The sequence below is a fragment of the Diabrotica undecimpunctata genome, chromosome 3 (assembly GCF_040954645.1).
Source record: "Diabrotica undecimpunctata isolate CICGRU chromosome 3, icDiaUnde3, whole genome shotgun sequence".
Classification (NCBI taxonomy): Eukaryota; Metazoa; Arthropoda; class Insecta; order Coleoptera; family Chrysomelidae; genus Diabrotica; species Diabrotica undecimpunctata.
Window position 1 is genome coordinate 53,279,258 of NC_092805.1, and position 24,124 is coordinate 53,303,381.

Below are 24,124 nucleotides of genomic sequence, written 5' to 3' on the forward strand. Positions count from 1 at the left end.
ACAACCAATACAAAAGGTGCATAATGTAGGATCGGAGGATATACCAGATATATCACGAGAGAAAATTCAACATGCCCCCAAAAATATGAAAAATAATAGAGCTCCGGGGGAAGATGGTGTAGTCATTAAGACAATTAAACAAGGAGGTCCACTTTTGATGTCCCGAATCCAAACACTTTTTAATCTATGTCTGCATAGTGAAAACATTCCAAGTACATGGAAGAATTTGGTTACAATCCTCCTCCAAAAAAAAGGGGATAAATCAGATCTCAAAAACTATAGGCCAATTAGTTTGCTTAACCACCTATACAAGCTCTTTACTCGAACACTGACAAACAGATTAGAAGCAAAACTCGATTTCTATCTATTTCGATTTCTAATGCCTTAAAACTTTAGTTGAAAAGTCTATCGAATATAACAGACCCCTTGCTCTTATCTTTGTCGACTTCCACAAAAGATTTGACACAGTCGAAACAGTTGCTATCTTAAAAGCACTATCAGAATGCAGAATAGATCACAGGTATGCAACTATTATTCGAAATATATACAAAAATGCGACAACAACCGTTAACCTCCACTGCATGACTGAGAAGATAAAAATTGGCAGAGGGGTACGGCAGGGAGATACCTTGTCGCCAAAGCTATTTATAGCAGTTATTAAGTACGCATTTAAACGGCTAGAGTGGGAATCAAAGGGTATTAGCATCGATGGAAAGGTATTCAATCATCTCAGATATGCCGATGATATTGTTCTCATAACAGACAACTTAGCAGAAGCCAGAGTTATGCTACAATAACTACAGCAAGTAACCCAGAAAGTCGATTTAAAAATAAACTATGGAAAAACAAAAATGATGACCAATCTCGTCCCCAATGAACTAATAGAAATCGAAAAGTCGCCCATAGAACTTGTGGAAAAATATGTGTATTTGGGTCACGAAATAAGGTTAACGCAAGATAACCAAACATGCGAGCTACTCAGAAGAATAAGTCTGGGTAAAGCTGCATTCAGAAAAATGAGAGACGTATTTAAAACAAATATACCGATCCATTTAAAAAGAAAAGCTTTTAACCAGTGCGTAATCCTCACATACGGAGTAGAAACCTTAACTCTCACAAAAACATCAGCCGAAAAATTGAGAAGGACACAACGAAAGATGGAGAGATCAATGCTTGGAATAAGCTTAAGAAATAGAATAAGAAACGAGGAAGTTCGTAGACGAACCGGAGTGGAAGACATTATTGAACATATTACAAGGCAAAAATGGAGATGTGCAGGATATGTTGCAAGAATGAAAGACGACAGTTGGGCAAGAAAATTGCTTGAGTGGAGACCACGGACTGACAAGCGAAGCCGAGGAAGACCCACAACGCGATGGACCGACGACCTCGAAAGAATCGTGACCAATTGGATAGCAGAGGTGCAGAACAGAAGCAGATGGAAAAGTCTAGAGGGGGCCTATGTTCAACAATGGACAACTCAGGGCTGATTGATGATGATGATGATGTTCTTTGCAAAATCTGAGAAATAATCTCCTCTTTCATTTCTATCGCCCAGTTCATAACATCCAATAATGTTACTTTGTCTGCCTTTTCCTATCTTAGCATTAAGGTCACCCATCAGAATAGTAAGATCTCTAGTCTTGCGTTGGTCAGTGACGGTCTTTACATCGGCGTATAACTTTTCAAGTTCTTCCAGTTCACTTTCCGCTGTCGGTGCATACACTTGTATTAAATTTATATTTCTGGATTTCGCGTTCAACTGAATCATTATGACCTGTTCAGATACCTGGCATATCGCCCTCTCACATTTGCTAACATCCTTTGAGACTATGAATCCTACACCATTACGATGATAATTACTGTCTTCTAATGCATAATACACTTCATGATCATCCACATGGCATTGGCCAGATCGGGGCCATCGCATTTCACTAATACCCAGAATTGATATTTGCAGTCTTCTCATCTCATTTATGGCATTCTGTGTTTTTCCGGGTTCATATAAACTCCACACAATACATGTGCCTATTCTACAGCTTTTTTCGATAACAAATTTGGCCAAGCCGGACCCATTCTTCGCACCCCTACCTTATTTAAGAGGCGCCCATACTCGGGGCCATCGTTTAATTCCTTAGCTATATTGATAAACCTGGGAAAAATAGTGTAATAGTCATTCCCTTGGATTTCTAAATCGCTGTGTACATGCTGTTTAAGTGGTTACCACCGCACCGGGTACTGTTATGTATTGACCGTTCTGGCCTACATGACTTCCGCTTAATACAAATACTGAAAGACCAGCTACCGCTTTCCAAGTTTGATTTTATATAAACCCTAAAACCATTGGGCTGCCACCTCCGCCCTCCAGACCGTTGTGAAGACCTTCTTCTCCGCCCTGGATGCCGTTGTGGTCTTCATCCATAACCCTGGAGAAGGGACCCTTAACAGGTACTAGTTTCCCGGGCCAGGAAACACCTGAAATCTGCGGAAGGCAGGGATTGATTCACTTTCCCTGATAGGACTGTTCAAAAAGGAGTTCCTACCCGCTATCTCTATATACAGCAGTTTTAATATATTAAAATGAGTAAGTTTATTATCTAAGGGGATGTCATATAGTTTTTAGAGAAATTCCCTTTAATTTAAGGTGTCATAAGTGGTATTTAGATTTACAAATACCACCCCTGATGCCTGATATCTTTCGTACTCGTTGTTACTTTTTGCACACGATGGCCTCTATTAACATAAGTGACCAATTTATAAAGTAATTTATAAATTATTGTAATTTAAATTTTATTAATTTATGAAACAAATATTGCACTTTATAAACTGTAGCAATCAGAAAGTTACTAAGATCTTCCTGCTGTACAGAGTTTTCTATAATTTTATGTGGTAATAAATATTAGAGTACTACTACTTTCTTAAACTGTTACACGAAAACTCCACTCGATATACGTACATTTATATGATAAATGTTTAAGTGCGATGCATTAAAAGAAAATACTAATGCATAAAAATGAAAACTTTCTAAGTTTATAATAGACGCTTACTTAAGTTTAAAAATAATTAAAGCAAGTAATATAAATTACTACCTTGCCTATTAAACATAAAAATAATATAAGGTTATATGTCGGTTAACAATTTATATTATAAAAATTTAAACTACGTTAGCCAAGTATCCATGAAATTTCTCGATGCCTAAATTGATGAATATTAATATAAATTTCAAGTCCCACAATATACCTGCTGTAAATTTGAAAATCTACGACTAATGAAATTATTGGCAACATTGCAGGAGCTTAGTTTTGTACCAGAGAAGGTGTATACGGATCCCAAAAATGTTTTAACGTATTACGGAGCCTACTTGATCCTATGCGTTGGTCGGAGTCTACATAAAACGCTACTTAGATAATAATATACTCGGTGTATATTCTCCTAGAGTTCGTATAACACCGTTTTAGTACGGAGCTCACATTAACCGCTAGATCTATATATATATATATATATATATATATATATATATATATATATATATATATATATATATATATATATATATATATATTACATGCTTTTAAGCCTATATTACAATAACCAAAAATAGAAATTTAAATAAAATAATACTAATACTAAAAAAATTAGGAATTTTAAAGAAAATTGTTTAATCACTGCACATTTAGTATTAGAAATTTAAAAAATTTAAAGTTACAACACTTTTGCACGGAGAAAATTGTAAAAAGTGTAGACACATTTTGTGTTAGTTGTTGTCCTCTTCTCGTATATCATCTTGGGCCAAAATATTTTTATAAAAACTATGGTGAGCTTCTGGTATCATTCCCAAATGGCATAAGTATACCAAATCTTTCTTTTTGGTCATTTGAATTTTTCAATATTTTTATTTAAATTCAAAACAAAATTACTATAATAAAAATATGCAAATCAAGTTACCTTGAGTACAGTGATTAAAAAAAGGATTGAAATTCACTACCTTAGTAAAAGTTGGGAAATAAGTACGGGGGGACAATATGATAATAAAATGCCCCTGAAGGTTACATAAAGATTTAATACAATTTGGGATTTAGTTTTTATAGAACAACTTTTCTGAGAATAGATATTTTTAACCTGTCAGTAATGTTAATACACAAGTTTTAAGATAACTGTTTTTCCTTTCATAAGAAAAAATACTTTTTGGCTGTAAATAATTTAGTCTTAATTTATGTGTTTTTAATCTAATCTAATAAATAAATGGTCAAACGACATCGCACACATTTTATGGAAAATATAATGTCACACAAAGGACATAAAACTTACATGAATAGATTGGTCTCGTAACTCTTTGTTTATTATCTCGGCCGTGAATGGATTACGTAGACACGCTGTATATTAAAATTAAACACCACAGATATAGATATTAAAATAAAAAATATCTTACTTTTTTTGTGCCTTTCATTGCTTGTTATCGAAACCATTGCAATGTTCCGTGCAAAACTGTTGTAACTCTGTTACATTAGAATTACAACAGTTTTGCACGGAACTTATGTACAAAAACCAAAATAGTTAAACTGTTGTTGTAATATTTGGCCGGTTAAGCATTTGAAAGTTACTAAAGTTTTACAGTAGATAGATATGCATGTTAACAATCGAATTCCATGATTACCTCATTTTCATAAAATTTTCAGTTACTGCAGCCTTGCACCGAGGGTGTGATATATTTCCCCATTGGGATCGAACTCGCGACTTCTGGATCTAACTAGTCCGCTTCAACTCATTCGACCAGTAACCTTAAATAATAAGGTGGCTAATCAATTTCATTATTTGGCAAGAACATTATTAAGATGTCAGTTTCTTGGTTGTATTTTGTGTTTTTGTTTATTTATTTATTGTATTCCAAAAATGGAAAGGTTATTACGAACCATAGAAGTTCCAGGAAGAATATTTATTTGTGAAAGATTTTGGTCAAATGTATACAGGGTGGTCCTTAAGTAATTGTACAAAAAGAAACAGTAGATTCTACACTTTAAAATATTACGATTTAAGCCAAATTGTTTAATAAAATGTTGATATTAAGAAAGATACAGGGTGTTAAAGTGCAAAATTAAAATTTTATTTTTCGCTATTACTTTTATGTTTGTAAACATTTATGTATAAAAATTTACAACGGGGTACTTTTAAATATGAGAAATTTTAATTTGATGCACACTTTAACCCTTTCGGTCACGCTTTTTTTTAGTGTAATGAAATATACTTTGTTAATAATTCCAAATTATTCCCAGTTATGGTACTCTTTTGTAAGGTAATGTCTTTTGGTAGGAATATTAGCATTTTTTTTAATAAAATAGGGCCCGTTTTTGATATTGTCAATTGACAAAATTGTGACTAACTGTAATATTTACTTAAACGAAGTTAAAATTCTTGTGTCGTCAATTGACGACACAGTGACTGAAAGGGTTTGTAACTGATAGAGGGCGCCACTTATGCCACATATCTGGTATAAATTTGCACATAACTATTTTTCTCTTTAAGTTATCTGTATTTGAGATAAAAAATATTAAAGATACATTATTTTAACAAAAAAAAGGTATACTTGTTAATAACTTTAAAACTTAAAAGTTTTCGAGATAATCGAATTTTAAAAATTAGCTGCATAAATCTGATCTAAGGCAATTACTCCAGGCAACGAAGAAAAAATAGACAAAAACATTAATACTTCTGAATTTTAGTATAAAAAACCTTTAGTATAACTAAAGATAATATTTAACGAAATATTAAATAAAATAAATATATCAGCAGGATAATTAATAATAGGATTTGACAAAATAACAGAATAATAGGATTTTACATCAAACATTTTACGTTTTATGTTAAATTAAAGTCATAAGAAAAACATTTTGTTTACAAACCAAATTAAGAAATAGTTAAACTAAATAACATAACTTTTTGTCAAAGTAAATGTTCGATATTTCCACCATTTTCTTTAATTCATTTGTCAATATATTCCATAAAAGATCGTCTCGTATTAAATAGCATCATTGGTTCTAAAGAAACTGCTGCAGTATTTATTTCTTCCCATAGTTGGTTGCGAATGTTTATGTGATTCTTATAGACACGTTGTTTTATTGCGCCACATACACCAAAATCAAGCGGATTAAATTCGGGGCTACTTGGTGGCTATAATGTATAATGGGTGAATATATTATTTTGAATACACATCCAAATCTTATGGTATATAATGAAACTACATCTTGTTTGTCGCAGAAGTTAAATAATGTATTAAACTGTGATGTATCTCGTTCATTGGTTACTTATATACACACACGAAATAACCTATTGATGACATTACTTATTTATATGATTACGTTACAGCTTACGAGTAACTATAATTACATCTCGAACAAATGGACTATTATGATTTACTAACGAACTAATATTATGCTGAAATAAATTGCCTGTGTGTTTACTCTATTTATAACAATATCGGTTACGGGACAATGATGATGTTTTTGTAAAAATGCTGAATCTTTCAGGTTGGATTTGTAGCAAAAGTATTATGAAACAGGACACATATGTGTTATTCAATACCTGTGCTCTAGTTTCTATTTGTCCTAATAAAAATGGGTAAACAATTAACGTAGTGAACAATAAGTACTCTTTCCGGATTTTTTATAAATTAAATAATTATATCAATATCTCACCACATTGCCAAGGAATATGACTACCATGACCAATCCAACGTTCAGAAAAGTTGTATTTAAGTGTGTTCTAACTGCTTTCTCTCTAGAATGTGGTGAACCGTCTTGCATAAACCACACATTTTGAGTTGTTAGCATTTTACAATAGAGAAAAAGTAATGCAACGCCATTATAGAAGCTTAAGAAGCGATAGCAAAAGGAAATTGTAAACATGATGACGGCCAACGTCTGAATACGGTCACGGCACCTAAAGAAGAAGATGAAATATCTTTTCTCCAATAAGACATTTAGCACCCATAACAAAGCATTTTGTGATGTAACATTATTATCTTTGAGGTGTTTTAATAAGAATAAACTATGAATTATGCTTATCTACAGGTATTCAGTGCTTTACCGCACAAATATCAAACTAAGAATTATTGTGCAGCTGACTTATAATATGTATTTATCTCGAAAACGGTTGAATTTTCAGGTTACTAACAAGTATACCTTTTCTTTGTAAAAATAATGTATATTTAATATTGTTTAACACAAATTGAGCTAACTTAAAGAGCAAAAAATTTAAGCGTAAATTTATGCCACACATGTGGCATATGTGGCGCCCTCTATTAGTTAGAGTAAAGTAAGTATAAAATTATAATTTATCCTACTCAAAAGCATTTAACTGTAAATTTTTGTCCAAAAATATTTACAAACGTAAAAGTTACAGCGAAAAATAAAATTATAAATTTCCACTTTAACACCCTGTATCTTTCTTAATATCAACATTTTATAAAATCAAGTTGGCTTAAATCCTAATATTTTAAAGTGTAGAATCTACGGTTTCTGTTTGTACAATTACTTAAGGACCACCCTGTATATCTACCAAATTAATATAAAAAACGGGTGTGGCAGTCCAGTGGGACTGCCGGTAGCAGTTCTATACACGGTATACTTCTATACACGCGTTTGCCGTTACAAATTTATATGGGAGTCAATCTGCACAATCATCACATATGTAATGCTATAGGTAAGAGAGAGCAGAAAGAGAATCATAATTAGTTATATAGGTATATGGTGCATCGTTTGCTGTATATAAACAACATTTGACCTGTAATAGGAGTATAAAAAATGAAAAATTGAACTAATATTTTGATGAAAAGTAATGGAAATAAAATACCATTATTACTTATGTGCAGCTACATTGTGCAGCTATGGAGTCTTGGACAAAGAAGTGAGAAATCAAGTACAAAAAACAAATAGACTGACAGGATGAATTAATAACACTGTATAGCTAAACCGATATATTAACACTAAGATGAAGTCAAGAATTTATAATGTCAGTGTAAGACCAATAATAACATATGCCTCAGGAACAAGACTTGACACAGCCGCAACATAAAGGCAACTGGAAATGGCAGAGATGACAGTGAGAGTACTGAAAAGAGTTACAGGAAATACGATGAGAGATTAAAAGAGAAGCGAAGACATTAGAAGAAAATGTACCGTACAGTGTATAAGCAAGAAATTAAAATGGAATAACCCCATAAGCAGAATGGGGGAGACCCGTGTCGTCAAAATAGCAACAGGTAAGTCACCAGAAGTATTGGACGGCCGGCCAAAAGACGGATTAACAACCTTCCATAGATGTGTTAATTCGCCAATGAACAAGCAGAATTGCTTATAAATAATAAGACTAAGAAGAAGAAATTCAATAGGGTTCGACTTTGGACCAAGCTATGTATCAAGTATCAAGTTTTTAGGATTTTTCCTTTATAGTTATAGCACACAAAGGCAGAAAAACAGACAGAAAATAACTATTCAGTCCTTAATAATAAATAATAAAAGGGTCAAAAATTTTAGTATATAGTTTCTTCTCATAAATTATGGATATAATTACAACATATTCAACATATATTCGAGCGAAAATGAATGAATTTATTCAATATGCTAACGTGGAAAAAAAAAACGAAATAACCCAAACAACTCTTTTCTGAACCACTTAAAACTTGAATCACTAAATTCTTAGGTAACTGAACTAAGCCTCAGTTTTATTAATAGCCTCTTGGCGCCATTTTGTAAGATACCTTTAAATAGGACCATGGAGAAATTAATAAATTATTTAAAAGCACTTGTATAAATCATTAGGCCCCTGGATTTTTTTGATTCTTTGTGGCACCGTTTCAAAATCCTCACTAAATTGTGAAAATCTTATTAAATTAACTCTCGGTGAAAGAATAACTCTTTCTTCCCAGATGGATAACGTCACTAGTATCATATATATGCCAATAAATCTTAATTTAAAAATAAATCAACCTTTTTTGTGATTTATCTCCATACATATAAACATATACATCCAATAAATTTAAAATAACAATCATTATATTTGTCCCTTTCATCTCTATGCCCATTATTACTATATGTACTAAATATTCAATGATAAAAATGATAAAAATCAGAACATAATAATTTAAAAAATATATTCCCTCATTGGGATCGAACTTGCGACTTCTGGTGCTAAATACCGCGCTTCAACTCATTCGACCAGTAACCTTAAATAATAAGGTGGCTAATCAATGTCATTATTTGACAAGAACATTATTAAGATGTCAGTTTTTTGGTTGTATTTTGTGTTTGTGTTTATTTATTTATTGTATTCCAAAAATGGAAAGGTTATTACTAATCATAGAAGTTCCAGGAAGAATATTTATTTGTAAAAGACTTTGGCCAAATGTATATATCTACCGAATTAATATAAAATAATAATAATATTAATGAATATTAAATATATTTACAAAAGGAACATTTTTGTTCTTGAGAGAGAAAGAGATAGAAAATATATCTTTTGTCTCTCTCTTACGTATATCTTACGTATATAATGATTTTGTCGATTCACTCTCGTACAAATTTCCGACGTTATCTCGTTATTCTCGTTCCAACGTCGAACGCGCGTATAAAAGTGCTTCAATAATAATAATATTAATAAATAATAAATATATTTACAAAATATATCTTCTGTCTCTCTCTTACCTATATCTTACATATGTAATGATTTTGCCGATTCACTCCCATACAAATTTCCAACGTCGAACGCGCGTATAGAAGTATAACTTCAATAATTTTAACTAAAGTTAACCTAGAAGATATAAAGCTAATTTTTGCTAGCCAAATTTCCGTTTAAGCACAAGAAATGCAGATAAATAAATAAAAACTATCTACCTTATTAAGTTATCTTACTACTTACATCCAACATCATTTATGGTACAGTGCACAGATTCTAAACATGCCGGTGGGAGATGGCTTCTATGCGTTGTATTATAGTTGGTGTATGAGAGAAAAAGTTTTCGAAATAATGAAATAACAAATTTTATATTATTATTTATTATTATAATACAACGCATAGAAGCCATCTCCCACCGGCACATTTAGAATCTGTGCACTGTAATTTCTTTAACTGAATTTAAGTTTAAATAATATGTTGTAGAAAATCTAATAGGTAAAACAGCTATGAAATGCCTTAACCAGTAATCTATTTTTAACTATATTTTGATGTATTGTCATTTTTTATTTAAAAAGTAGTAATATTAGAATTAGCTTAAACAAAATTTCAACTTTATTTGTAACGAATCGGTAAATATTTTTAGATTTGCTTCTATCGCAGAATTGTTTAATGAGAAGTCCTTCACACGAATTAGTGTATTTAGCTCTATCTGGATTTAACGTAAGTATGATCTTTCAATTTATGCAAACTTGTTTATAAATTGTTATCTTACATATTGACTTGTCCATACATTCAATGTATAATAAGTATATATAAGAAATACAGGATATTAGTGACTGTCAATATAAACAAAACCACCAGTTTATTAGGGCTGCAGTCAGAAGGTTGGCCGAGATGTTAAGACACTGTAATATATATAAAAAAATGTGTAAATATTTACAAAATATCACAATTCGTCAGTGCAACTTACTAGTCGTTGAGATTTTTTAAAATAAACTTTGACACTCAACATTAATAACACAAATATAAAATATAATAATGGACAATATATTCTAAAAATTTTGGCCAGGATAGTAAAACTTAGTTTATTTCATGACATATTTTGATAGTATGTTTTAACTTTAATACATAGAGAACAGAAAGCAAAAACAATGTGATTAAAGTGTAATTAGTTGTTCTTCATATTCTTTTTATTTTCAAGAAACAACAGGCCCATATTTGGGTAGTTTTGATTTTTATTTATTAAACCTGTCTTAATGATATGCAACCAGTTATGCATACAAGAATATGTAGAAGTTAATATTAATTAATTTTTTTTATTTAAATATATTGTATTATTTAAATAGTATTTAGAATAGTATTTAAATATATATTATTTTTTTTATTTTAAATAAATAAATAAAAAAAAAATGAAATTTTCTTCATGAAATAAAGTAAGTTTTACTATCCTGACCAAAATTTTTAGAATGTATTGTCCATTATTATATTTTATATTTGTGTTATTAATGTTGAGTGTCAAAGTTTATTCTAAAGAATCTCAACGACTAGTAAGTTGCACTGACGAATTGTGATATTTTGTAAATATTTACACATTTTTTTTATATATATTACAGTGTCTTGAAAAAGGAATAAAACCATTCCGAAAGCTCGACAAAAAGTCTAAATAGTGTTTCTCTAACATCTTGGCAACCTTCTGACTGCAGCATTAATAAACTGGTGGTTTTGTATATATATATATATATATATATATATATATATATATATATATATATATATATATATATATATATATATATATATATAATGAACCAGAAGTATTTGCTGACAACGTAAGGAAGTAAACGTTAAATATTGGGTTTGCAGCAATAAAAAATGAAACGTGTACTCTTTTAAATTTTTATTCCAAGCTTTCGGACATTGGTTGTGTCCTTCATCAGGGAGCTATAAATCTGATGAATAAATTGTTGGCGTTAGTATAATTAATTAAAAATTCACTACTTACAAACTTAATGAGGTTGTATCATCGATGATGTATTGTAATGTTGATAAAATTTATCACAGTCTCTCATCTTTTTTCAATATACAAATCCTATTTTTATGTTTAAAACTTAAAACTTACTGTACATCCACAAACACTTAATTATTCTAAATACATACATGACATTATTCTGACAAAATTCTTTTAAATGTCAACTGATCAATTATTGTTTCTGTTATTGTTGCATTTATCTAGTAGTAACAAATAGGAGAACATTTCATTTAGATGACCAATATCCGTTCTATGATTCATTGCATTGTTATTTTGGCAAATGTAGGCCATTTCAAGAAAAAGTCTTTTGGTGATGTTACTTTCCTGTTCTACTACTTTGATGTTATTATAATCTATCTGATGCCCATTTTTAAATGCATGTTCACCCAATGCACTTCTTTTAGGATGCAGTCTATTATCAGACTTGTGGGATGTAATGCGGTCTTTAAGGCATCTTGTTGTTTGACCATAGTATATTTCTTCACATGATCCGCACGGTATACAGCTAACAACATCCGTTAAAGACAAGAGTGCGGATTGGTCTTTAAGTTTAGAAAAAACTTTGTTAACTGTTAGTACCGTTTTATGTGCAATTTTGATATTAATTGATGAAAAAATTCTACTTAGTTTCTGTCCAATATCCTTAATGTATGTAAGAGATACATATCTAATTGTAGTTTGTTTTGGTAAAGGATCTACAGGTCCAATTCTATCTTGTGATACAGACAGATTTTCTTCGTTTCTTAAATGACTAGATAAATTTTGTGGAGTGTTAAACAAAATTTCCTTTAGTAGTATACTTGGGTATGAGTTTTCAATGAATAGTTTATAAAGGATTTTTAGATTTTTTGTATGGAAAATTATGATTGTTACCACCACATATCCAACAAGTCATAAAGCCAGTTCAAAACCTCCTATATGGACAAGACATCCATAATACACATGAAAAGCAATTCAGGTTAGGAAACAAACTTTTAAATTCAGAAATTTGTAATAATCACAAATTAATAAAAAAATTGAGTCATTAAACAGTTTATTAAAATATACTACTAAAGTAGTATACTACTAAAGAAAATTTTGTTTAACACTCCACAAAATTTAACTAGTCATTTAAGAAACGAAGAAAATCTGTCTGTATCACAATATAGAATTGGACCTGTAGATCCTTTATCAAAACAAACTACAATTAGATATGTATCTCTTCCATACATTAAGGACATTGGACAGAAACTAAGTAGAATTTTTTCATCAATTAATAATATCAAAATTGCACATAAAACGGTACTAACAGTTACCAAAGTTTTTTCTAAACTTAAAGACCAATCCGCACTCTTGTCTTTAACGGATGTTGTTTACTGTATACCGTGCGGATCATGTGAACAAGTATACTATGGTCAAACATCAAGATGCCTTAAAGACCGCATTACATCCCACAAGTCTGATAATAGACTGCATCCTGAAAGAAGTGCATTGGGTGAACATGCATTTAAAAATGGGCATCAGATAGATTATAATAACATCAAAGTAGTAGAACAGGAAAGTAATATCACCAAAAGACTTTTTCTTAAAATGGCCTACATTTGCCAAAATAACAATGCAATCAATCATAGAACGGATATTGGTCATCTAAATAAAATGTTCTCCTATTTGTTACTACGAGATAAATGCAACAATAACACAAACAATAATTTATCAATTGACATTTAAAAGAATTTTGTCAGAATAATGTCATGTATCGATTAATTAATCGATAAATACACATACTTGGGTCATGAAATCAGAATAACCAGAGACAACCAAACCTGCGAGCTAAATAGACAAATCACGTTGGGTGCATATGGAAGGATGAGAGACATTTTTAAAACAAATACCCCAATTCACCTGAAAAGGAAGGCATTTAACCAATGCATCTTACCAGTCTTGACCTACGGAGCAGAGACCCTAACTTTAACGAAAGCTACTGCCGAAAAACTGAGGGTAACACAAAGGCGAATTGAGAGATCAATGCTGAGCCTGACCTTGAAAGATCGCGTGAGAAATGAGGAGATACGCCGACGAACTGGCGTAGACGATATTATACTGCGAATCAATAAACAAAAGTGGAGGTGGGCTGGATATGTTGCTAGAATGGAAGACGGAAGATGGACGAAGAGATTATTGGAGTGGAGACCAAGAGCCGACAAGCGAAGTCGAGGCAGACCACCCACCCGATGGACCGACGACCTAAGGAGAATAGAAACAAACTGGATTGCAGCAGCTAGAGATAGAGAGAACTGGAGACGTTTGGAGGAGGCCTATATCCAACAATGGATGTGAAAAATGGGGCTGGATGATGATGATGAATGTCATGTATGTGTTTAGAATAATTAAGTGTTTGTGGATGTACAGTAATTTTTAAGTTTTAAACATAAAAATAGGTTTTGTATATTGAAAAAAGATGAGAGATTGTGATAAATTTTATCAACATTACAATACATCATCGATGATACAACCTCATTAAGTTTGTAAGTAGTGAATTTTTAATTAATTATACCAACGCCAACAATTTATTCATCACATTTGTAGCTCCCTGATGAAGGACATAAACAATGTCCGAAAGCTTAGAATAAAAATTTAAAAGAGTAGGTACACGTTTCATTTTTTATTGCGGCAAACCCAATATTTAACGTTTACTTCCTTATATATATATATATATATATATATATATATATATATATATATATATATATATATATATATATATGTATATATATATATATATATACATACATATAAAATATACTTCTTATGTTTACTTTACATAATTCATTTGAACAAAGTTTAATATGCAACTGTTGATGACATGAATATATATTTTGGATCTTTCTTTATATACGAGTAGTTTTACGTAGTGGGTCCAAAATAATCAAAATAACTGATACGCTGACGTTACTTGCAGTTATCGCAGAAAAAGCAACAATAACATTATGACGCCTACTCCAGTTTATGAATAATTTAAAGCTAAATTATCTAAGATCCTATATAAAAAGAACTGAGAATATTTTATTACGTATAAGTAACTCGAAAAACGTTCAGAACAGAAGATGATCGTCACTTATAGTAATATTAAGCCAATCTTGCCCTACCAAAGTGGTAAGTTTTACAGTATTTTTTATTATTTTAATGCCTATGTTTTTATAATCTAGCAAAATACTAATAAAATTCCAACAAAAAACAAAACTTAGGTTAGGTATTCTAAAAAATGGGAATCTTGCGATCAAATGGACTGTCTATTGGTGTGGTTGCCTTTTTCTTATTTTCAGTTATGAAATAACTTTAAGTACTCACTCACATGAATATATTACCTAAATCTGTATTATAAATAAAAATAACAAAAAACAGTAAAAATAAAACATGTTGTTACAATGACATGACAATATTAGTTCTTTAGTGTGACTGTACCAAACCTACACTCGTACCAAACCACCCCTTCAACCTAGTCGGACCACCTCCCTTCGTCACCCCCATTTTGAAAGAAGTCTTTTAACACTAAGTTTAAGTCAAGAAAGAAGGTACAAATTGGTTATGGCTCTTCTTATGTTTCCTCTGGCAGTGCGAATGAAAGCCACTCGGGCCACACCATCAGAATCAGTATGAATCAGAATCAGTAGATGATTCGTCCTAAAGTCCACTGCATAGGAAGTTGATGAGGCTTCTTAAGAAGAACAAGGCCATTGATCCTTACTTTAAATTTATTAGTCTTCCATTTTTGCCTGGACTGCAATTCAGATAAACACTTTAATGACCATCGCTGCCACAGTTGCTTTCAAAGCTGTTGAAGCATTTCGAAGTGGTCTAACCGATTAATTTCTATAAAACTTTTCTCTAGTATAAAGGTAAGAAATGAGAAGGTGTGAGGCAGAAAAGGTCGTCAGAATGGAGGAAAGAGGAGTTAGAGGTCGTGAATTTAAAATTGACTCAACCTAAAATAAACTAGCGTGAAAATCTTTATTTACTACAAAAGCTTCGGAGACAACACGCTTTAAATGTCCCTACATGGACTTTATTTACACCAGCCCCTTATATTTCAGCGAAATGAGTGGAGTTAGCGGGAATAACATGTCAAGCAATTCCTTGTAAGGTAAAAAAGGAAGATATGTTTTTATTATCCTTCCAGAGGTAGTACCAATATCTGAATGAAGAGCTTGAGGTTTCTCCCGTCTGGAAATAAATCGTTTTAAAGCTGCTATGAAGACAATATTTGTCAGGTCAGTAACGATTTCTAGATGAACGGCCTTGAATGAGAGACTAATATAAGCCTTATAAGCTTTAACCCCGCGACCGCTTCTGCCTTTTAAAACGGAAGTTCCCGCATAGTCAACTCCAGTATTAATGGGTCTGACTCTGATGGACTAATGGACTGACTCTAACTTCTGGGAGACTTACAATAAGGGGAAAGTTGAAAACGGGTCGATCCTCAAAATAGCTAGAAACTATCTAAAGCTCCCAAGCCTTACCATGTATTGGTCAATAGGAGTTTCGCGAATTAAGTAAAGTAGTTGGTGAGGATCGGCATGCATGAGTCTCAGATGCTCATCTTCAAATAATAATTTGGAGAGACGATGCTTGGGAGAAATCACAATAGGATGTTTCTTATTATATGAGCAAAAATATTGATATAATCTCCCCCCCTCCTGGATATATTAGACGGATATATTCGCCATTTAAAAAGCTACTTTATTTATAATAAAATAATTCACGTTGAGAAAATGTGATTAAAGCATTTAACGCTTAGTCAAGCTCTTTTACACAAACAGCCAGATTTTATCTGGTGATCCTTAAGTAATGCAGATAATTCATAAATAAATCTGAAACAGTAGACAAACAAACGTTTTAAAGGTTAGATTCTGGAATATTGATCGAAGGGAAATTTAAAACTTTCCCGTAGACATCATTGAGATTATTTTTAACGGTTTAATTTCAAGTTTAGCTTTAAATTCTAAATGGCTTTTAATAGATTTCGACAGAATTTGTGGCCGTGTCACCACAAACTACAGCATATAAGACTAGAGGGATTGACTCCTCTAGAAATGAAATCTGCGGGATTTTTGTATGATCACTCGATAACTCAATGAATTCAACAAAAGGTTACCATGTGTTTGGTACCAAACTCCAATTATATTAATAAACTAACGAAAATCTTAATTTAATATTTAATGTGCACATTGATGTACTAACCTTAATACAATCTTCCTATATTAATATCCAGTTCTTGAAAACCAACCCAAATCAAATCCGAGGAACATCCTCGATACAGGAATTACCATAAAAATATATTTAGAAATCAATATATACCTCAAATTTTCCAAAATCCAACATTTATCGGTAGCAGGGAAAATCCATAAAAAAACATCAAGGTAACTCAACAGGTCTGTAAGAAACATAGGCATTTGCCCCTGATCTGCCCCCGGAATGGGAGTATCTACTGCTACGATAGGCATGCTAGCCGACAGACGTGTCTATGGTAAAAATAAATTCGAAATATTGTTACGAATTGAAATTTAATTTGACGACAAATTAAGCATGTTACAATAATTGTAACATTAGAGTATGTTATAGCCAACACAGATATACATCCATCAAAAATAATCGACGTAAGATGCGTCAACTCAGCAGATGTTGGTAGCGACCATAGCCTAGTATTATGTTAAATAAGATTCATCATGAAATACTTTACACCCAAGAGAGTGACGCCAATACAAACAAAGATCAGAGTCGAAGGATTAAATTATGAATACTTATACAGAAAAAGAATATCACAGAAGAGTGTCAGAAGATAACATCGAGGAAAGCTGGGGAGAGATCATAGATAGATAGATAGATAGATAGATAGATAGATAGATAGATAGATAGATAGATAGATAGATAGTTTATTTAACTGTAAGTTACAACAAGGTTTACAGCAAGTCAAAATAGGAAGGTAACGAACACTTTTTCTTTTTCTTCAGCCTTAAATAATAAAACTTTGGCATAGGCCTCCACCAAATCAATCTAGTGTTTTCTATTTTGCGTCACTTGCTTCCAGTTGTGTCCTTCAAGCTTGTTAATGTCATCATTTGTGGTCTTTCCCTGCTTCTCGTTCCTAACCATGATCTCCATTGTTGTATTTCGTAGTTCCATTTTTTATCCTTCAGTCGGGCATTGTGTCATGCGAAGCTCCGTTTTAATTTGACAGCATGTTCTCTTGCGTCTTTTACTTTGGTTTTGCTTCTAATCGATTTGTTTGTTTTTTTGTCTATAAGTCTCACCCCAAGCATCGATCTTTCCATCGCTCTTTGTGCCTTTACTATTTTATCGATATTAGACTTGGTGTCCACGTCTGTAAATCATATGTGAGTATAGGAAGGATACACTGATCGTAAATTCTGGTTTTTAAATATTGTTCTATTTTAGGGCTATTCAAGATCCAACTCATTTTTTCAAATTCTGCGCACGCTAACCTTATTTTTCTGGTAATTTCGGCAGTTTGATTTTCTTTGTTAACTTTCATTATCTGTCCCAGGTAGATGTATTCGCTTACTGTTTCTAAATTTATGTCCTTCAACGTTATTTCTCTAATGTTCGTTATATTTGTTTTGATTTTTTTTCCAAGTTCATCTTAAGATCTACTTTTTCCAAAGCTTGCAATAGTTGCATCATTATGGTATGTAGTTCTTTGAAACTTGTAGCGAATATTACAATATCATCAGCGTATCACAACGAAGGAGAGCTGATGACAACGAACATTAACATAAAAAAGAAAACCCCATGTTTTAGAGAACTGAACATAAAATGTGCAGAAAAAAAGAAAGAAATACAACCAGAATTTTACCAGCAAACCAATATTATTATACGCCGAAGAAATACAACCTGAGACAGCGAGAACAAAGAGAATGATAGAAGCAGCAGAGATGAAAACTCTTGGAAAAATTGTTGGTAAGGCACTTTGGGACAAAGCTAGAAGTACAGATATACGACCTAAATGCAAGATAGAGAATATCAAGGACTAATTAAGAAATAGAAGAGTAGAATTAAACGATCATATAAGCCGAATGACAACAAATAGAGTAGTAAAGATAGCGAGAGATGGTTCCTCAATAGGAAGACTATCAGTAGGAAGACCACAAAAGCGTTGGAACAACTTACTTACATTGAAAAACGGAGTCATGTCTACATAAAAAAAGAGGGGAAGAAGCATTCCTTTGTTACACCTTACACCTATCTTCTTCTTCATGTGCCGAGCTCGATTATCGAGCGTTGGCTATCAAATTGGCTATAGTAATTTTGTTGACGGCAGCTCGGAAAAGAGATGCAGAGGATCTGTGAAACCAATCTTTTAGGTTTCTTAGCCATGACGTTCTTCTTCGACCTGGCCCTCTTCTTCCGTCTGCCTTGCCTTGTATTATTAAATTGAGTATATTATATCTCTCTGGGTGGCGCATAATATGGCCAAAATATTCAAGTTTGTGATTTTTAACTGTTTTGACGACTTTTGTAACTTTTCCCATCGGATGCAAAACAGCTTCGTTACGAACTCTATCCACCCAACTTATTCGTAGAATTACACCTATACCTATACCTTACACCTATATACTCCAAAATTAATAGCAAATATTCAGATTTCAAATCCAAAATATTATAATATACAAGGTTTATCACGTGATATACGTGATACACATTGTATATTATAATTTTAAGTATGTATGTTGTATTTCTCATACATTTATTTATTTAGATTATCACTATGTATTTTTTATGTTATTATTTATTTATTATTTTTTAGTAATGTTGTTTACATTTTCGGCTGCAACAAGTATAACCTGGTCATCATCATCGATTCCAAAATTAATGAACAACGAAACTAGTTCTTTTGGTAGACCAATTACTGTTGAAGAAAGCGCTTGGATAACATCAAGTCTTACTCTAGGGTCAACTATCGGAACTTCCATTTGTTGTTACCTCGCTAGCAGTATAGGAAGAAAACCTACCTTACTGTCTATAGGCTTTATTTCAATGTTTAGTAATTTACTAATAGCTTTTTGTAATTTAATAGAAATTTTTTATTTAGCTAGATTTTTATCCGGAATCGCTGTTACAGGATCTCTTTTTATAGTCTCTATATACTTATCAGAAGTAGTTCATAAAACCAAAAGAACTTTACAATTATCTTTACTTAGTATATCTGTTTGTTCAGGCATGCTTTTTTCTAACATAGTAGGATTATTTGTAACAATTACTACTTTAAATGTAATTGTAGCTGTGATTTCATTTTTCTTTTTAGTATTATTTAAACTTTTTGGTGAAGAATCGAAATGTTTTATTAAAGCAAATGAAAAGCTCTCTGGTAAAAAGGTAGTTGTTGAAAAAGAAATTGAGCTTAAACATGTGGAAGAACTATTTATTAATATACCCTCTGTTAATAAACGAGAAGAAAAAGTTAATCTTTTTACCGTTTACAAATCTAAAGTTTTGAGAAAAGCTTTTATTATAGTAAATACTTTGTTAATCCTTCAACAATTAACGGGCATTGATGTTGTACTCTATTACGGAGTGCAACTTACAGAAAACTTCAGTTCCACTATAAAGCCTGAGATATCAGTTATTATACTTGGTGTATTTCATCTTCTCAGTTCGTTTATACTGCCCGTGATTGGTCCAAAATTTAATAATAAAACATTGTTACTAGTATCTGCAATAGGGATGTTCACTTCTCAACTACTTTTAACTTATCTCAGCTATTTGCAAACTCTGTACTCATTTTCAGTATATCTAAATGTTCTTTCTCTAATAATTTTAATTTGTTATATTATTAGTTATAATTCAGGATTTGGACCTTTGCCTTTTCTTTTTATAGGAGAAATGTTTCCTAAAAACGTTAAACTATTATCTACGGGGATAACTGGAACTATCTTTTGGGGCATTGCTTTCGTAATAACAAAAAACTTTTATGGTATAATATGTTTAATAGGTTTTCATGGATATTTATTGTTTTGTTCATTCTGTTGCTTTTTGGGTATAATATTTTCCAAGTATTACCTTATCGAAACCAAAAATAAAACTTTGGAAGAAATACAATTGGAGTTAGATAAGTAAGACAGGTTAAATATGTAGGATAAGTTAGAAACGGCATTATTTTGCATTCATATAGTTCAGGTTGCGATGGTTTTCTGCTCAGTATTCTTTCTATATTCATGGATTTGCTTGTAATTTTGACAATAGTTAGAAAACTGTTCAACGCCCAAAATATATCCTACGCCAATATGTGCTTTTCCTCCGGTTTCTCCAAAAAGTTTATCAAAAAAAAACACTATAGTAGTCGCTAGAATAATGAATTTTAAGAGAAAACTATTTGTTAGTTTTTTTAAAAGTCAATATTTTATTGTTATTCATAACTGAAAGTTTACAGATTACCCGTCAAAAAAGCATGTTTTTAAAATGTTTTTCGCGAATTATTCCAAAAATTTAAATTTTATTGGGAAAACTGTTTGGATATAAAAATGAATGAAAAGCTTATAAAGCAAAGAGATTTATTTTTTATTATTACTGTTAACTTAATTTTAACAAAGTTATGGTTGTTCGAAAGTAAACTTTTATTCATCGAATACAAAAATCTAAACATATGATGTTGAATAATCGGAAAACAGTAAATTTGTTGTGAAAAACTTTTTTAAAAAAGTTCAGCGAATAGTTTTGACCGTGGTGGTTTTGGCGGGGGTAAGTTTGTTACCATAGATTAGGGGAGGTTGCTTTCTGGATCACAAAAAATATAAGTGGACTTTCTTTTAGTTATAACTTACCTTAATTTTTATACAAATCACTTTTACCTGTGGTCATTTTAAAGGTTTTCTTAAGATCTATAAAAAAATTTTCTATAAGTTTTCCATTAAAAACTTAACGGTTTTCGCTTATTCAACATCATTGTTTAGATTTTTATAATCTATGAATAAAAGTCTACTTTCTAACAGCCATAATTTTGTTAATATTAAGTTTATGGTAATAATAAGAAACGAGTCTCTTTGTTTCATATGGTTTATTATATGTCCGAAAAGTTTTTCCAAAAAATTGTTAAAAAAAAACGGTTTTTTGACGTGTAATTTGTGAAGTCTCAGTCGCGAATAACATTCAGTCGCGAATAACTCAAAAGATATTGACTTTTCAATAAAATTCTAAAAAACGTTTTTGTCTTAAAACTTTCTATTCTAGTAACTACCATGGTTTTTCATCATAGGGTAGATTTTAACCTTTAAGCTTTTTTTTAACTACTGTCGAAATTTCAAGCAAATGGATGCATATAAAAAAAAAAAAATCAGAGGTTTTCTACTATTCTTACCGTCATATCATGGACTATTAATGAGTATTTTAGTATACGTGGCAGCTTATGATTAAAATAATTATAGTAATTATTTTGCCACATTTCTAGTTTTGAACAAATGTAATCAGTATTGTGTATATTTAGTCATTAAGGATATTTAATTTATTTAACAAATCTTGGATATCAAACCATATTGTAAAGTTTTTATATCTACTGTAGAGTAATTAAATATTGAGTTGAAATAGTATACATTTATTAAAATATTACCTTTTTAATTATAAATGCAGCATAGTTATACTCTACGCTTATTATAAATATTTACTTCCCAGAATCCATTGTTCCAGAGACACTTCCGTATTTTAAATTGTTGTTGTGTTCGATAGTATACGAAGTCGTTTACACAGACAAGATAAGCGTAGAGTACATCATGTTTACTAAACTCTTGGTGAATCAAATAAGAGAATTAATAACGTGGTAGAAAAAAATGGACTTGCATGACACCAAAAGATAAACAACGACGGTAGGGTTCTGTAGATGAAAGTTAAAAATATTAGCCGATTAAAAAATATAACAGTCAATATACAAGGATATGGGATAAAGAAAAACAACAACTAAAGGAAAATACCAAAGAAAAATTGCTAAAAACTAGTAGAAGAAAAACAACCGGGAAGATATGATACCGAAACGGCAAGGCAAAGGAATACGACCATGGAAAACGGCAAAATAAATACAAAAGGAAGGCAACAATCCAAGGATATAATAAAAATTGGGACTTGGAATGTGAGAGGTACTTATGAGCAGGGAGCTTTAAGAAAATTAGAGCAAATTATGGAAAAATATAAAATAGATATCCTTGCCCTCCAAAAAACGAAACAACTGGGAAGTGGAATAATAAAAATAGGAAAGAGCACACTGTTTAAGAGTGGGGAGGCCAAGATATATTTTGGAGTGGGATTCATGGTGTCGGAGAAAGTAAACAAAGCAGTTGTAAATTTTTAACAGTATCAGATTTAACAATATCAGACAGAATATGTTACTTAAGTAAGAGTAAAGTATAGGAAGATACGCATCATTAATGTATATGCGCCCACTGAAGATAAAACCAAAACAGAGTTCTTCGAAAAGCTAAGCACCCTAACAAGGGATATACAGAAATACGATATAAAGATAATTATTGGTGATATGAATGCGAAAGTCGGAAAAGAGGAAATATATAGAAGAATAACAGGGGGACGAAGTTTACATAAGGAATCAAAAGAAAACGGGAAAAAGCTAATATAATTTGCTATAGAGACCAAAATGAAGATATCTAGCACAAGGTTTGATCACAAAGATATTCATAAGGTAACATGGACTTCTCCCGATGAAAAAATAAAAAATTAGATAGATCATGTCCTAATTGATAGCAAACATGATAAGACAATAATCAATTGTAGGAGTTACAGAGGGGCAGATACCAACAGTGACCATACACTAATAATAGCAAAAATAAAACAACTACCAATAATACAAAAACCTGTTAGAGATAGATTAAATTAAAAATTAGAGCTCCTTCTAGAGAAGCAGCTTGTAAACAGACTAGAGGAAGAAATAAATAAAAAACCAGGGAATACAATCGAATAGAATATATATGAAGAATGGCAGACTATACAGACAGCCATGTCGGAAGCAGCGGAAAGGTATATAGGAAGAGAGCATATAAAAAGATGGCAAGACTGGTTTGATGAAGAATGTAGGAATATTTTGGCAAGAAGAAACAGGGCAAAACTACAAAGAGATAAAGAAAATACCCTAAATGGTATCGAATGTAGCAAGAAGAAGTGAAGTGAAAAGAATTTGCAGAAAAAAGGAAAGAGGTAGAAAAGCTATTGAAAAACATAGAAGAAGCCTACATAAACAAAGAGGTAAAGAATTTCTACCAAGAAGTTAAGAAATCCAGAGAAACTACAAAGAAAAATCCACAGTATTGCAGAAACAAAAAAGGCTTATTTCTAGGTGAAATAACAGAAAAATTAAACAGGTGGGTGGATAATTTTGATTTTAAATATAGGCCAGCCAGAGGAACTTGAGGGAAATGAGAATTGGCAACAAGATGAAGA

General features: G+C 31.5%; 1 protein-coding gene across 1 annotated transcript; it reads left to right on the plus strand.

Annotated features, from left to right (window-relative positions):
* Nucleotides 1-10,198: 10,198 nt before the first annotated feature.
* Nucleotides 10,199-22,255, plus strand: LOC140435602 (facilitated trehalose transporter Tret1-like). Its single transcript, XM_072524347.1, has 3 exons — nt 10,199-10,386; nt 14,634-14,827; nt 19,497-22,255. The coding sequence occupies exons 2-3, from the start codon at nt 14,779-14,781 to the stop codon at nt 20,804-20,806; spliced, it is 1,359 nt and encodes a 452-aa protein (XP_072380448.1). The 5' UTR covers nt 10,199-10,386; nt 14,634-14,778; the 3' UTR covers nt 20,807-22,255.
* Nucleotides 22,256-24,124: the final 1,869 nt, after the last annotated feature.